Source organism: Mytilus trossulus, chromosome 4 (assembly GCF_036588685.1).
Source record: "Mytilus trossulus isolate FHL-02 chromosome 4, PNRI_Mtr1.1.1.hap1, whole genome shotgun sequence".
In the NCBI taxonomy this organism is placed as follows: Eukaryota; Metazoa; Mollusca; class Bivalvia; order Mytilida; family Mytilidae; genus Mytilus; species Mytilus trossulus.
Window position 1 is genome coordinate 29028227 of NC_086376.1, and position 15928 is coordinate 29044154.

At 33.8% G+C, this 15928-nt stretch overlaps 2 protein-coding genes across 5 annotated transcripts in view; one reads left to right on the forward strand and one right to left on the reverse strand.

The window, feature by feature from the left end:
- Window positions 1–3287: 3287 nt before the first annotated feature.
- LOC134715037 (uncharacterized) lies at window positions 3288–15242 on the reverse strand. The gene is made up of 7 exons (XM_063576895.1): window positions 15069–15242; window positions 11269–11390; window positions 9724–9868; window positions 7606–8095; window positions 6311–6429; window positions 4356–4502; window positions 3288–3633 (listed from the first exon to the last, which is right to left on the reverse strand). Exons 2-7 carry the CDS (start codon window positions 11386–11388, stop codon window positions 3389–3391), a joined length of 1266 nt encoding a protein of 421 aa, XP_063432965.1. The 5' UTR covers window positions 11389–11390; window positions 15069–15242; the 3' UTR covers window positions 3288–3388.
- LOC134715036 (CREB-regulated transcription coactivator 1-like) overlaps window positions 14712–15928 on the forward strand; it is a 42308-nt gene continuing 41091 nt past the window's right edge. For 2 of the 4 annotated variants that reach the window (XM_063576893.1, XM_063576892.1), the window contains exons 1-3: window positions 14714–14880; window positions 14996–15112; window positions 15238–15366. In XM_063576893.1, coding sequence (XP_063432963.1) covers window positions 14770–14880; window positions 14996–15112; window positions 15238–15366 — 357 coding nt within the window. In that variant the 5' untranslated portion in view covers window positions 14714–14769. Of the gene's footprint in view, window positions 14881–14995; window positions 15113–15237; window positions 15367–15928 lie in introns of all 4 variants that reach the window. The other 2 variants (XM_063576894.1, XM_063576890.1) reach the window with 2 other exon arrangements.

Here is a 15928-nt window from a genome sequence, read left to right on the forward strand (position 1 = left end):
TCGTTGTTCAAAGAAAATTGTGTTGAACAGGACGTACCTTGTATGTATTGAATATATAAGCCTCATAACATTCCGTATGAGCAACGGTACAATACTGGCTCATCTGCATGTTCTAAGGGCTCGTTGATAAGATTGACAAACATTATGTTCGCAGTCATGGAAGGTCTTCAGAAATACCGTGAAACCGTTGACTCGTGTAGTGGAATAACCATGATGGATTCTAAAAGACTGTTTAACTGTATAACTTTAAAACTAAATATTTCTCTGAATAAACTCATCATAGATACCAGGACTAAATTTTGTATATACGCCAGACGCGCGTTTCGTCTACATATAAAATTGGTATATCTTCGGTAGTTTTAGACGAGTACGTATTTGGTCTACAATCCAAAAAAGTTTAAAAGGCCTAATACAGTACGAAGTTGAAGAGCATTGATAACCAAAATTCCTAAAAGTTTTGCCAAATACAGCTAAGGTAATCTATGCCTGAGGTAGACAAGCCTTAGTATTCTCAAAACATTCAAAATTTTGTAAACAGTCAATATAACCATATCATTCAATGATAATTCATGTCAGCACAAAAAACTACTGGGCTGGTGATACCCTCGGGGAAACACCAGCAGTGGTATCGACTCAGTGGTAGTAATAAACTCATCATAGATACCAGGACTATATTTTGTATATACGCCAGACGCGCGTTTCGTCATCAAAAGACTCATCAGTGACGCTCGAATCCAAACAAAGTTAAAATGAAAATGAAATTAGTCCCATAAAACCCCTTGGTAATCAACCCTTTATTCCAACAATTGAAAAACCGTCTAAAGGAAATAATTCACAATGTTTTTCGATATAAAAATGGTAGCGTATGCTAATTATATAAAATTGTATTTATTATCTACAAACGATTTCGGAGATCAATCAGACAATCATCAAAATTAAGAAAATCAAAGAAGCCAGATAATTTGATTCACATGTATTGATGATGCTCTTTCCATTAAAAAATCTGATTTTTTTCTGATTGGGTTCCATTAATATATTCCGCCGTCTCATTTTTAGACTGATACCTCGAATTTGACACAAGCGATCATCTCAGTACTAGAATCTATGACAAACGAAGCGATTTTGATTTTAGAATAATACGTTTTCCACATGCTAACTTCACCTGCATAAGGTATTTACATTTCCAAACTCATTCGGGATTCTAGAGCCTGCCGCTAATACTCAAGAGATTATAAAACGTCACCAATGACTGAGCAGAAAGTTGACGAGATAGAGTTTTGTCAAAAAGAGTCCCATCCTTTTTCTAAAAAAAAGTTCAATGGAACATAGCAAGACCTTGTTGATAAATATTCAGTATAACTAATACACGATGGTTTCAAAACTGTTCTGAACAGCAGTATACTACTGTTGCCTTCATTTAAAATATAGATTATATATACTGACTTTGTTTATCATCTTATCTAATTGTTTTAGTGTTCTTTTCATTTGTCTTTGATAATTTCCAACTTTTACTGTTGAATAATGTTTTGGCAATATTTTTTTTGCGTGGCTCGGCATTTATGAATTGCCATTGTGTAATTGTGATATGGTAATTTTTTGTATTCTTTTTTTTTTTTAATTTTGCGTATGTGCCGAGTCTATAGGTATCGTGTCTATACGTAATATTGTTTTTGTTGACATATTTGTTTGTTAGTTATAAGTTATAACACAATGTTGCCTGCTGTACCCCAGTTTTTGGCATTTATCCATAAAACGTCGTTTTGTTTTGCTCACACATTGTTGTCAATATAATGGAATTATATGCAACTGTCATACAAGGGAGAGGTCTTGCTAGCAATATATAAAACCCGCTTTAATCCACAAATTTCTACATCGGGAAATGCCTGTAATAATTTAGGAATATGACAGTTGTTTTTCGTTCGTTAGATGTGCTTGAGCTTTTGATTTTGACATTTGATAAGGGACTTTCCGTTTTGAATTTTCCTTGAAGTTCGGTATTTTTGCTATTATACTCCTTGGTGAACTTACGTCTTATCATTAGGCAATACTATACTCTGTAATGCCTATTTACAAGGGGCACCGTGCTTTATACCGAGTACCATATCAACTAAGAGAGTAGATCAAGTTCAGCATGTTATTGTCAACTAAAGACGACCATTATTTGAGAACAATCAACTTCAAGTTTAATTTGGTACACACGAACACTGGTTTTAATTATTTGGTTACAATTCTGACTACTAAGATGAAAGGAAAAATAAACATGTTGTCAGATGCAAACAAAAATAAGAACGATAACCAATTGTATCTTAAGACCACGAAGACACCAATAGAAATTTGATCTTAACATTCACTTTCAATAAATGTCATGCTAAAAAAAAACTTATTCATTGGTTGTTTATCATAAAGCCACACACATTGAAAGCAGTATAGTATGCCTCTCACAATTACTTCACATTAAGAACTCATTGAACTTCATTTAGATATCGACTAAATGATATATTAAGTATTTATAATACCAGAGATACTTTCCTTTACAGTCTTTGAAATAGATACCTAATGTATGGAGTGTACGTTATCAAAGATATAAATAGCGACTAAATGTGCTTTTTTGTCACTTTAAATTGAGTTTTCTTGGAAATACCTCGACATGATATATGTTATTGGTTGGAACAGTTCCGCGTTCAAATTTTACGAAGCTACATGTAAGTAGCGAAATACATTGTCAAATAAGATTTTTATTGAAAAAGGATTTGCAGTAAACGGAAGTTTTAATGAAGAAATGAGGATATATGCTTAATTAATTGATCGATAACTGTTTGACGAGGATACATGTAGAGTTAAGACAGATGGTGTTTATCAAAGGAAAGACTATCATTGTCAACTAAAAAGACGAATGAACAAACGCGTTACAAACACCAGTACAAAAAAAATACAAAAAGCAAGTTTTAGATTAAGTACACAAATACACAAAAGGCATACTAAATTACAGGGTGTTCTGGTAGGCTTCGTAGTTCTTGCTAGGATATTCCTATGCAGTAATTTTACTTAAATCTGGTGTAATGCAACGAACGCAGAAAGTTTTCATTTTGATGTGTTCTATTTGTTTGGTAATGGCTTATATTTGTTTATCTACAATTCATGGAAGAGCTGGTATTTTATCTTATTTACCGTTGAAGGCATTTGTTTCTGGACATATATGCTGCATATTGTCGTGAATGATATTTTCTCCTTAACTGAAGAAAAGAGTCGTTTTGATTAAGACATTTTAATACTCAGATATTTGGCCCTGTCTCTAGTGCTTGATTTAAGCACAAAAATAGTTCATTTATAATATTAATATTTAAGCAGATAACTATACATTGTTAAAACCATATAGAGACATTTCATACTATAATTTACATGATTCTCTTCTGAACTTTACTTGAAAAACATTTTTGGGAATAGTAGAATCCCATATGTTTTTCATCATCATAGTTGCTGCAATTCTTCCAATTTCATCACTCGATTTTGCTGCGTAGCCATTTCCTCCAATAGATACACCAAGCTGAGAATGGATCGTATCAATGTATGGTCTTCCTGTTTGGGTCTCAGTGATAACACACCAATCACCGTGGTATCTGTCTAGTTTAACGCCTAGAAGGAAAACACAAATAGAATTTCAATCATCGTGCTATTTGGGTCACTTAAAACCTCTAAGAAAAACCAAAGAATTCTTACATGGTTAAAAAAAAAACCACCTCAATTCTCCGTTAATTGCGATTTGCCTTATTGATGCAAGTTTCAGTGTTTAAATATATATGCCCTCAAATTGTGAAAAAACAACAGTTATTTGAACTACGTTTCTGTTGTATGATCCGTATAAGACTAAACAGAACTGAAACACCAATCAGAAATATAGAATAATTCCAAAGGTTTGGCAAAAAATGATTACACAAGTTAGATAACACAAATTGTGAGCACCTCTAATCCTACAATGACCCAGGAATCAACTCTAGTAGTGTGCGAATTACGGATGAGGAATATACTTATATTACATTGCCCAAAACTTTCATATTTTGAATACTAATGCTTGTCTACCTCAGGAGGAGATAACATTAACTGTATTAGACAAATCTTTTAGAAATCTATGGTCCTCAATGCTTTTCAACTTCGTACTTTATTTGCACTTTTTAACTTTTTTTTTATTCGAGCGTCGCTGATAAGTCTTTTGTAGACAAAACGCGCGTCTGGTACAAATACAAAATTTGTATCGTGGTTTCTATGATGAGGTTATTAAAAACAGTTTTAGTTTCTCTTTCGCTGCCTTGTTTCGTCAAGAATTAAATCTATCTTAAGTATGGATGAGAATAACTGACCCTTTAAAACATTGCTGATCAGTTCTGCTGTAGCATCAACTAATCTGATATCTCCTCCTTGGCAGAACCATTCTTTTACTTCCTTGGTGGTGGTAAAATTTTTATAGCTGGTGTCGTGAAAGTGTCCCAACTTGATATAATATTTACCTAAAAAACGCAAAATGCATTAAGATCAAGTTGTAAAAGTAACTCAATTGGGTATTTGGAATGCTTCTGTAAGTAACTTTTAACACTTTTTTTTAGATCTAAACTTCTTTTGAGGTCACAGTATATATCTAGTTAACCGAAAAAAAAGAATTGACCTCTAGGTGTCTTTCTTTTGACTGAACATGAATATCGTTTATATATGATGTGGTATTTGTCTTTGATGAAATATACATGTTTACGTTCTACAGTTTGCATGTTGTGTCTACTTTTGTATCATTTGTTTGTGCGTTTCTCTGTGATGAATATTCTTGTGTGTGTTTGTGCGTTTCTCTGTGATGAATATTCTTGTGTGTGTTTGTGTTGTATTTCAGTAACGTAGTTTTGTCATTTCAGCGATATTGTTTTAACATTGTCATAGAAGGAGACTTGACTAGCCATAAAAACAGGTTCAACCCACACTCGTTTCTTAAAATGTTCGGTACCAAGTCAGGAATATGGCAGTTGTTATCAACTAGCTCGTTTCTATGTATATTGGCGTTTGTTTGTGTTGCACTTCAATTATGTTAATTTTTCTGTTGTTCCTTTGCTTTCCTCTAAAAGTTAATGTGTTTCCCTTGGTTTTAGTTTGTAACTCGTATTTTTTCTCTCAATCGATTTATGATTGACGTTTGATCACCAGTATGATACTACTGTTGTCTTTATTTGTACGTTCGATCTGGGGGCATGACTGTTAAACAAACAATCAGCGACAGATGCAAGGAGACGAATTGAAGCCTACATAACATGTAAGCAAACTGATAACATAAAATGCCAAGTAACTCCGTAAAACACATTCCATTTTCTTTTAACCATTACAAAATGTACCACTGGTTAGTTTATCATCTCATCCCCTAGTAATTAACTACTTGTCCTCTCTCCGCCAGCAATTCAACTCCTTTTCGTATTACCTTGCTATGTTATGGAAAAAAAATTCACAAAAATACTGAACTTCAAAACGGAACGTCCATAATCAGATGGCAAAACCAAAGGATAAATCACATCAAACAAACGAATGGACAACAACTGTCATATTCTTGACTTGGTACAGGCATTTTCAAATGTGGAAAATGGTAGATTGAACCTGGTTTTGTAGCGCTAAACCTCTCACTTTTATGACAGTCGCATTAAATTCTGTTATTTTTACAACGATGAAAGAACAAGACAGACATAATCGGTAAAATAGTCAAAATATGGTTACAATAGTCATCACTGTGTTACAATCTCAAGAAAAATAAACATATACAAAAAAAACACATCGCTTCGTCCCCTTTTGGAATCGTCTGCGTTCCAGATGATAGGCGTAGTGTTTCGGCCACTTGGCTGCCCACTATACCAAGACAAAGTGTCATTTAGTTGTTTCCCAGTTGAGATTCTGACTCACAATGGGAAAACTTATATAATATTATAAAAGTCAAATTGTTTCTAGCCTTTGTTATCAACAGCCTTATCAAATTGTTGATGATATTAATTTGATGTCAGCTTAGTCAATTTGTCTGATTCTGTATTTTAAATGGTCAATAATTTGCATTCTTCGGCGTTTAATTGTTTTTTTACCGAAATTCAGTCCACTTCAGGCCACTGTATTTTGTTTTAAATTTATACTAGTAGTATATATCTGTTTTTTTTTATTATTTAAGTAATATTAAGTTAACATAACTTCGGTATAGACATGAAAATCAAAAATAGACTTTTTGTGAGCGATTTAGTCGTAATAATAGATTATCTGTTCAGTATTACCTTCCCCTATGCAACATATATAAAAACATTACCATCTGGATATTTCACTGGGGGTAGCATGTACCAACTAATATGGTCACCCTCAGAACGTGGGAATGTTTTGGTCCAATCTTTCGTTCCTTTTCCAGAATATAAGACGCTTGGCATTTTCCTGAATAATTAAGTATTTGGTAAAAGCCATGCGTACAATTTTAGTACACAGCAATACCTATTTTTCATTTTGGCTTCCCTATTTTTTTTTATTATCTGGAAGGTAACCGATGAAGGTTGTCGGAGAAACACCTGACCTTTGCGCAACAATTGATATCGTTTGTTTTAAATATATTTTTGAACGAAAAAAGTTAAAAGGGGGATAACTATGCTGCTTCGTAGCTTTGTAACTAAAGTACATATAAGCAATTATAGATGTATCAATTAAATGTTTATGTTATTCTATTGTTTTACTCTTATAGATGATGTGTTTGGGTTGGGTTCTTTTTGTTTGTAACACGGATTAGATTTCTCTTATTCGATTTAGTATTGAACAGCGGTATACTACTGTTGTCAAAGTATATTAGTAGATTCAGTAGGTCCCTTTAAGCTCTTTAAAGTTGCAAAGGTTTAAATTATGTTACATGTCTAAGGCCGAATTGATTCTCAGGATCTGAGATCATTTAAAGCATAAGAGGATAACATTTGTTCCTTTATTCCTATAAGACCTCTTGGCTCTCAGGCTTTTATCGTTATATGGTTGAGCAAATGTGATCTTTGTTTTAAGTCTGCTATCTCGGCTCTTTAAACTATTCTTTCTCCATAGGTCCACAATATATATAAAGTCAAAGGTTTTTTATAATGTGACTTTGTACGCTGTGGTAAGATTTTAAAGGTTTTCGACTACTACTTGGTGGGTTTTAACGACTTTGACTAACGGGTAAGTCCTCGAACGGCAGTATGAACTCAACTGACTACATACAGACGGCTGCTTATATACCATCGTTGAGGATTAGATCATACCGTATATCGGGCAATACTATATTCATTATTTCTAAATAACAAGCGGTATTCAAAATTTCAGCGAGTGCCTGTGATGTTGTAAATTCTCCGATTAGAAGGGTCGGAACTTCATATAACCTGAAACGATTGACTTAATCCATTCTTATTTTTCGTTACCTACGATTCCATTACAGAACTAACGAATAAACAGACAACCCAATCACTGTATAACGCCCATTTAAAGAAGTGGGATATCAAAAGACAATCGCAAAAATATCAGTTCTAGAGGTACAGTTGTCAAACTGAATTTTTATGGAGCAGATATGTTACATCAACTTAATACTCGTTATTTTACCTTATTCTTCCCAAATCAGATTCTGACAGTTCAACCTTTGCAACTGTCAAAGGACAGAGGTTAACATATAGTTGTAGTTCATCTGGAAGAAGTTCTCTAAAAGCGGTGAATGCACCGGTTGCTAATAGAACTTTCTTCGCCAAAATATGTGAAGCGTCCGTTGAAATACACATAATGTATTCACCGTTTCTTTCAATGCGCCTTACGCGATTAACTACCTCTGTTACAAGAGTACAACCTTGGGCTGTTGCTTTGGTGATCTGGGCACGAATCAAACTTCGAGGACTAATATTCCCAGCGTCTTTGAATTCATAAACCGCATCGTCTGATAGAGAAACATGTAGAAAGGGAAATTTTTCTTTCAATGCTGCATTTGTTAAGTACGTGGCATCCATTTTTTGTGTCTTCACTACATCTGTTACTTGGTTAAGAAATTTAGAATCCTTCTCTCCTATCATTAAACATCCAATTTCATCATAGAAGGGAATTCCTGTTAATAATAAGCATAACTGCGTCATTCTCCATTTATAGAAATGATTTTATTACCATTCTGATTTTGTCTCCGTACTTCACTGTATTGTAAGACTTTTGATAACTAATTTCTAAATTATCTTCAAAATAAGCATATCAGTTTTAAGAAGCACGAATTGAGTGCACAAGATTTATTATAATAATAGGATTATGTAACAACAAGAGTGCACACACTGAAATGTCTCGCCTTCTTTACTAATCATTGATATTATGTTGATAGTCCTAATAATAGAGCTTTATTACAACTGTCACATAAACTTAACATAAACCAAGAAAACTAAACATTGACTTTTGAACCATGAAAATGAGGTCAAGGTCAGATGAACCATGCCAGGTAGGCATGTACAGCTAACAATTCTTCCATACAACAAATAAAATTGACGTATTGCTTATAGTTTAAGAAAAACAGACCAAAACACAAAAGCTTAACACTGAGCAATGAACCGTAAAATATGAGGTCAAGGTAAAATAAAACCTACGCGACCGACATGTAGATTATAAAATATTTACATACACCAAATATAGTTCACCTATTTCATAGTATTAGAAAAAAGGCCAAAACTCAAAACTTAACTTTGACCACTGAACCATGAAAATGAGGTCAAGGTCACATGACACCTGCCAGGTAGACCTGTACACCTTACAACCATTCCATACACAAAATATAGAAGACCTATTGCATACAGTACAAGAAAAACAGACCAAAACACAAAAACTTAACTATAACCACTGAACCATGAAAATGAGGTCAAGGTCAGATGACACCTACTAGTTGGACATGTACACCTTACAGTGCTTCCATACACCGAATATACTAGACCTATTGCTTATAGTATCTCAGATATGGACTTGACCACCAAAACTTAACCTTGTTCACTGATCCATGAAATGAGGTCAAGGTCAAGTGAAAACTGTCTGACTGGCAAGAGGACCTTGCAAGGTACGCACATACTAAATATAGTTATCCTATTACTTATAATAAGAGAGAATTTAACATTACAAAAAGTCTTAACTTTATTTTCAAGTAGTCACTGAACCATGAAAATGAGGTCAAGGACATTGGACATGTGACTGACGAAACTTCGTAACATGAGGTATCCATATACAAAGAATGAAGCATCCAGGTTTCCCACCTTCTAAAATATAAAGCTTTTAAGAAGTGAGCTAACACCGCCGCCGTAGCCTCCGCCGCCGGATCACTATCCCTATGTCGAGCTTTCTGCGACAAAAGTCGCAGGCCGTCGACAAAAAACGAAAGGTTGTCGATTCCTCTGAAAAAGTCAACCTTTGTCTGTTGTTTCTGAATTGTTTTTTTATGCTTCCAAAATGTTTATTTTATGGTAGCCCTTATCTCTAATGTCGAACTTCTCTAACATGATGTGCTCCGTGAATTCAGATTCAAACGTTGATATCATAATATTCAAGTTAAATACGTTTTTTGTTTGCCTTAATGGTGTCTTCTCCCTTAAAATTCATACACAATTTTAGGTCTTCAGAAAATAAGTCATGTTATCACATCTTTAGGAAATTACTAAAGAAATTTTTAACTTTAAATGATTTGAAATGTTCTAGTATTAATCAAGTTACCGGTGTCACTTTCTAGTTGTCTGTACCTAGCTATTGATTTCTGTGCTAGCATTGCCCACACTGGATCTGGGTCTGTGCATCGTGTTATTCTTCCCTCGTCATAATGGCAACCAAATATATCTCTGTTATTATTCACATTTCTACTCTATAAAACAAGTTATTGGTTTAATACTGAAAATATATTTTGCTGTTTGTTGGAGAGCGAAAACTATTTGAATTTTGCTATGATCGCCGAGGAGTTAAAATATATATGGGATTTCCTATATGTACGTTTGAGAGAGAAATAAAGGCAACAGTAGTATACCAGTGTTCAAAGGTCATAAATCGATTGAGGGAAAACAATTACGGGTTACAAACTATAACCGAGGGAAACATATCAATTATAGGAGGAAAACAAAGGAATAACAGGAGCACTGAAGTTCAACAAAAACAAACGCCAATATATATAAAAACAAACTATCTGAAAACAACTGCCATAATACATTTGTTAATGCCTGTACCAAGTCAGGAATATGACAGTTGTTGTCCATTCGTTTGATGTGTTTTTCATTTGATAATATCATTTGATAAGGGACTTTCCGTTTTGAATTTTCCTTGGAGTTCAGTATTATTGTGATTTTACGTTTTGGTACAGGACATTTCAAGAAAAAATATTGGGTTGTTGAAACTGATTTAATGACTAGACAAACCACCCACTGTATGGCAATATTAAAAATATCGCCAAAATGACAACACTACGTGATAGAAATAACGCACAATCACACACATGAACATTCATCGCTGACATAGAAACGCACAAACAAATAATATTATAGACGACACAACATGCAAACTGCAAAACAACTTACAAAACAAGTCATATTTTGACTATTTTATTAATTGTGACTGTTTATTTAACGCATCATGTAAATGTAGCGGAATTTGATGAGACTGTTATTAAAGTGAGAGGGTTAGCGCTATAGAACCAGGTTTAATCCACCATTTTCTACATTTGAAAATGCCTGTACCAAGTCAGAAATATAACAGTTCGTTTTTGATGCGTTATGTTTTTTGATTTTGCCATGTGATTATGGACTTTCCAAATTGATTTTCCTCTGAGTTCAGTATTTTTGTGATTTTACTTTTTTCATCAACGACGAACACCACATGATATAAGAAACAGTGGATATGTATTTTTTTTTATATCTGAAAACAGGTCAATTATATGTTTAAAAATAAATTGCTGTATAATAGTGATTCTATCCGATACTTTTTTAACACATAGTTTCAAAATTTAACTGAACTTCAAACTGGACACTGAAAGAGGTCATGGTAAATCAAAGGAACTGTTCGATTTGCCAGTTCTTTACTTTTTCATATAATTTTTGTAATACAGAAAATATTATCAATTAACTACACATTGAATACCGCATTCGTGTGAAATTTGAGACATTTTACAGATCATGAGTGTCCACCCTTTAAAATGGTGTCATTTAAAGAGAAAGTGAAATGTGTAACAAGTGTGTTGAGAAATAGTACAAAAGTAACTTATATTCATATTCGAACCTTTGGTTCTTCCGGTCCAACCAAACAAACGCTTCCCCATTTGGACGCATGACTTGCAGCTGCTGTCCCAATCAAACCTGCTCCAACAATACACAGATCATATATCCGTTCTTCATTCATCGCAGTGTATTTAGGTAAATAATGATAATTTAATGCATCTATGACACCGTATCAGTTAAAATAATATACTAGTCAACAAAAGAAACTATACACATTATGAAAGTGAGTTGTGGTATCAACTTATTTGATATTAAACGATGTATTTGTGAACTCCAAATATTATTAAAAAGTTCTAAAAATCAACGTTGTAGCAAGTAAAGTTTACTTTACATGGTGTTTGGTTGTTCTGATAAGACATAATTTCGTTTTTATCTACAGATCGATTAATGTTTTTCTGTTTCAAGTGTATCCAATGTCATATACAGTGCCGAACCAGAAATTTTCATAAGTGGGGGCCCGTTGACTGCCTAAAGGCCTATATAAGCAACCAAATTTTCCCAGAAAAGAGGGGGAGGAGGCTCCCCCCTAAATCCGCCTCTGATATAAGTTTTCGATTTTTATCTTGAACTCCAACAAGACATGCGTTTACTAGAGTTTAAAAGACGTTTCATATATATATATGTCTAACTTTTCTGTTTTTAAACAAATCATTTCAAACTCGGCATCTTTTCTGTTGACGAGTATATGTTTAATGTAAACGTTATACTTTGATGAGGCATGTCAGTTGAACGTATATAATACATTGTACTTATGGATATGGGGTACTCAGTATGTAGATAAATACACTGTATCAACCTGAAAATGTAAACAAAGGATTAAATAGTTAAATACATATGTAGTGGTGCACCGTATATTTTTGTTAATGTTAACCATTGATTTCTTAAAGTTAAAAGTTGAGAAAGCAGGCCTGTTCAAAGGATTGGTTATGGAAATTTTGACTATTAGACAATCAGCGTTGTAAGATGCTGTGCGTAATGACTTCATTTACCCTGTAATAATTTAAGAGTTATAACTTTTTCCTATAGCTTTGTCACTGCCTCAGTTGGCTACAAATCGAATTTGTAAAAAGTCTTACAAAATGTATCGGTCCTGATATCCTAAGGGTGTATATTTTTTTAATTGACTGCATTGTTCACGGTTTCATTTGGTGCATTTGGTATTCCCATTGGGAAAAGTGTGAACCGTTTTTCGTCAACTTGTTCAAGTTTTTGCATAAAGAAAATATAAAGATAACTCGGGGAAGAATAAATTAGCTAGCATCGTCTATTAACGTTTCAAGATGTACAAGATGTACTCTTCCTTATTGTGAACTTTCTTACGATTTGAGTAAAACAAATGTGAATTTGTGGTCCAGAATGCTCACTTCGTACTTAATTTGGCATTTTTTAAAACTTTTTTGAAATAGAGCGTTACTGGTGTGTCTTTTGTAGACGAAACGAGCGTCTGGTGCAAATAAAATACTTCCTACGATTTGGGTAAAACAAGTAGAAACCGACAGGGAGAATTTTTTGATTACCAACAACATAAATGTGAAATGATACAAATGAACTTTCCATTTTATAAATCAACAATCAAGCCGCAACACGTAAAGAGGGTACATGTTTTCCAAGTTGACACGATATTGCATGCATGGCATTTGTTCTCTATTAGAGAAGTCAGCGAAAGTGGGCTGCTGTTTTGATGGAAGTTTTGTTACCTTGAAGGAATCACTAAGAAAGTTAACAGTTTAAATGAGATACCCCTTAATTTCTTTCCCAAAATGTTGGCCTTCTCCTTTTATAAGGAAATAATATAAAATTCCGGATTAGGAATTAAAAAAAAATCCTTCGATCAGACCAAATAGAGAGTTTTGTTAACCTTCCATACAATATTTCTAAAACAGTTTAACTTGCGTTCGGAGTGAATTTCTGTATTTACTTTCATCGGAACGTTCAAGGACTCGGCACGGATTCAGAATTGATTGTTCAGAGGCGTTGCAATCATCGCATATACTGATGTAAAAGGGAGAAATTTATGTTGTGACACGTTTGATTATTCGATTGATTGTTGTTTGCTGACTGCCTAGTGACAAGTTCAAGTTTTAAAAAAATCATGGTTTTTTTAGGTAGATAAACGGTTTGACAATAATCCAATACATAAAGTCTGCAGAAAAGGTTGACCACTGAAGCTGGGGAAGAAGAGTACACGAAATGGATATATACAAATGAAAAGTAGATAAAATGACAGACACTAAATAACATGTTCATGACCTTGGACTGTTATAAGGAGATGACCATTTGATATTCGGGTATCGGGTGATGTTTTCAGTAGCATAATTTATTTACATCAGAGACATGATAAATTCATAATACAATATATTAAATGTCACAGTTTCCATCTATTGCAGCTATGCATGCTTTAATGTAAGTGTAGAAATTGATTTCCGCTTCTGTACACGTCATGTGTATCCCCAACAATTCTTCAAGTTATTTGTATCCCCAACAATTCTTCAAGTTATTTGTATCCCCAACAATTCTTCAAGTTATTTGTATCCCCAACAATTCTTGAAGTTATTCATGTTTGTCCTGTCCTGTGCAATGTCAATTATGTTCAGTTAATACCAAGCCAAGTTATTAATTTTTAACTTCGGCTTGAATCGTCATAAATTCAGCTTCAGAATATTCTGACTGAGATTATTTCAAAAGTTAGTCAAAGTGATTTTATACTTAATAAAGGGGCATTATCATGCCCACGAGATTTAGACAATATTAGAATACAGTACTTGTTTGTCGAATCAAGTTATGAAAGTGAAATAATAATTGGCTTTTAAAGCAGTCAACCTGACGAGCCTGACCGTGTGAGTTCAAATGAAAAATCAAGTTGTCAAAATAAGCCAAGAAACTTCGTTGATGAATTATTTACTTGCAAGTGAACAATTCGTCCCCATTGAATTCGTATTCATGTGACCTTCAATTTAATCCCTAAACTAGAGATTGGTTACGCATGTACTATATGGGTGTTTGGCCACTAAATTCACTGGAAAAGAGTGTCAGCATTGAAATGTTGAAAGTGAAACTGCGTTTCAATAATTCTATATTTCAGGATTTCAACATACTTTAATCGATAAACAATATGAAAAAAATATGGTCGAAACAAAATTGAAATGCGGTCGAGACGTCTCTGCACTAGCTTTAAACCTTTAACGGCCTAATAGGACGAACTAACTGGAAGAGGGGCCGAAATGTCTCGATAGCTGTAATCTCAGATTGAAAAATAACATTGAAAGAGGTTCTAAAGCTTTAATATCATTACTCTTGATGAATTTATAACTGTTAAAGCCGTTTAATGTTACTGATTTTCTTTTAAATTATGAAAATTCAGCATTATACAGATTAGCAGGTGCTTGTTGTGCTGCCACCTATCATAGATCACATGTATTACACGGATGGATTTGATTGGATAACAATAGATTAGGCCCCCTGCGAAGTCAAAATCATAACAAGCTTGTCCTTTTCTGCCATCATGGCGAATCCACGGAAGTTCAGTGAAAAAATAGCATTACACAATCAAAAACAAGCAGAAGAAACTGCTGCTTTCGAGGCAATAATGCGGGATGTTACGCCTGTTACGAAGGTTTGTTATTATAGTCGCTTGAAACGCCTTATCGGTAGCATTCTAATTATGTCGACTAATGAATCGTGTTTTGTCAACATGAAACTAATTTTCGCTGTTATTTATTTATATGTAGGTCCCGTCGATGCAAAAGCAGCATCTTCAACTCCAACAAAACATAAGTACACAGTATAGAGCCGGGTCCTTACCAAATGTCAACCAGATGGTGGCAAATTCCGGTATAGATCTACAGGTGAGATATTTACGATGTTGACATAACTGTCGTCTCGTGTGATTACTGTTTACATTTTATAGATTATGTTAATGAAATATTATTGTTATGAAACATTATTTGAATTGTTATCTTTTATTTGATAGAGTGCATTTCAACATTTGGATGATTTGAGACAGATGCCAAACCGGATGGACAGTAGATTCCATGCAGTCAGAGACAAGGGGAGACCACTCGGTCCACACAGACGAGGATTTCCAATTGATAAAGCAAGGGTACCCACAGTTTATTAACTTTAATATCATTTACAAGTCAAGCTTCTTCTTCTATACGTAAATCCTTCCAATTATGGAACACCTCCTCAAAGGATATCATCCAGACAGGGTTAAAAAATTCCCCAAATAACTTTAAAATTTTAGATTCAAATAGGTTCTTCTGGAAAAATGTCTCTCTTTTTTGTTCTTTTATTCAAGTTGATGTCACACTGACATAATTTTGCACACAATTTTTACATAAAAACTTCTATGATATTTTGAGTCTGGGAATACATCATTAGTTCCTGAATTCATTATTGAATCCAGTTAGTGAATTATTTTCATAAGCACAATGATAAATGGGTGAAGTTAACTGGGTAAATGATTGAAACTGCTCAGCATCATACTAGTTGAATTAGATATAAAATTAACGACTTTGAACTAGTTTTCAGTAATGACAGTACTGAATATTGAAAATTATCTAAACAAATAACAATATAGTGCAAAGTATGCTGAATTTGGTGCTAATGGCATGCCTATTTTCTGCTTAGTCGATAAGTTATTTAAAGATTGCTCTAACTTA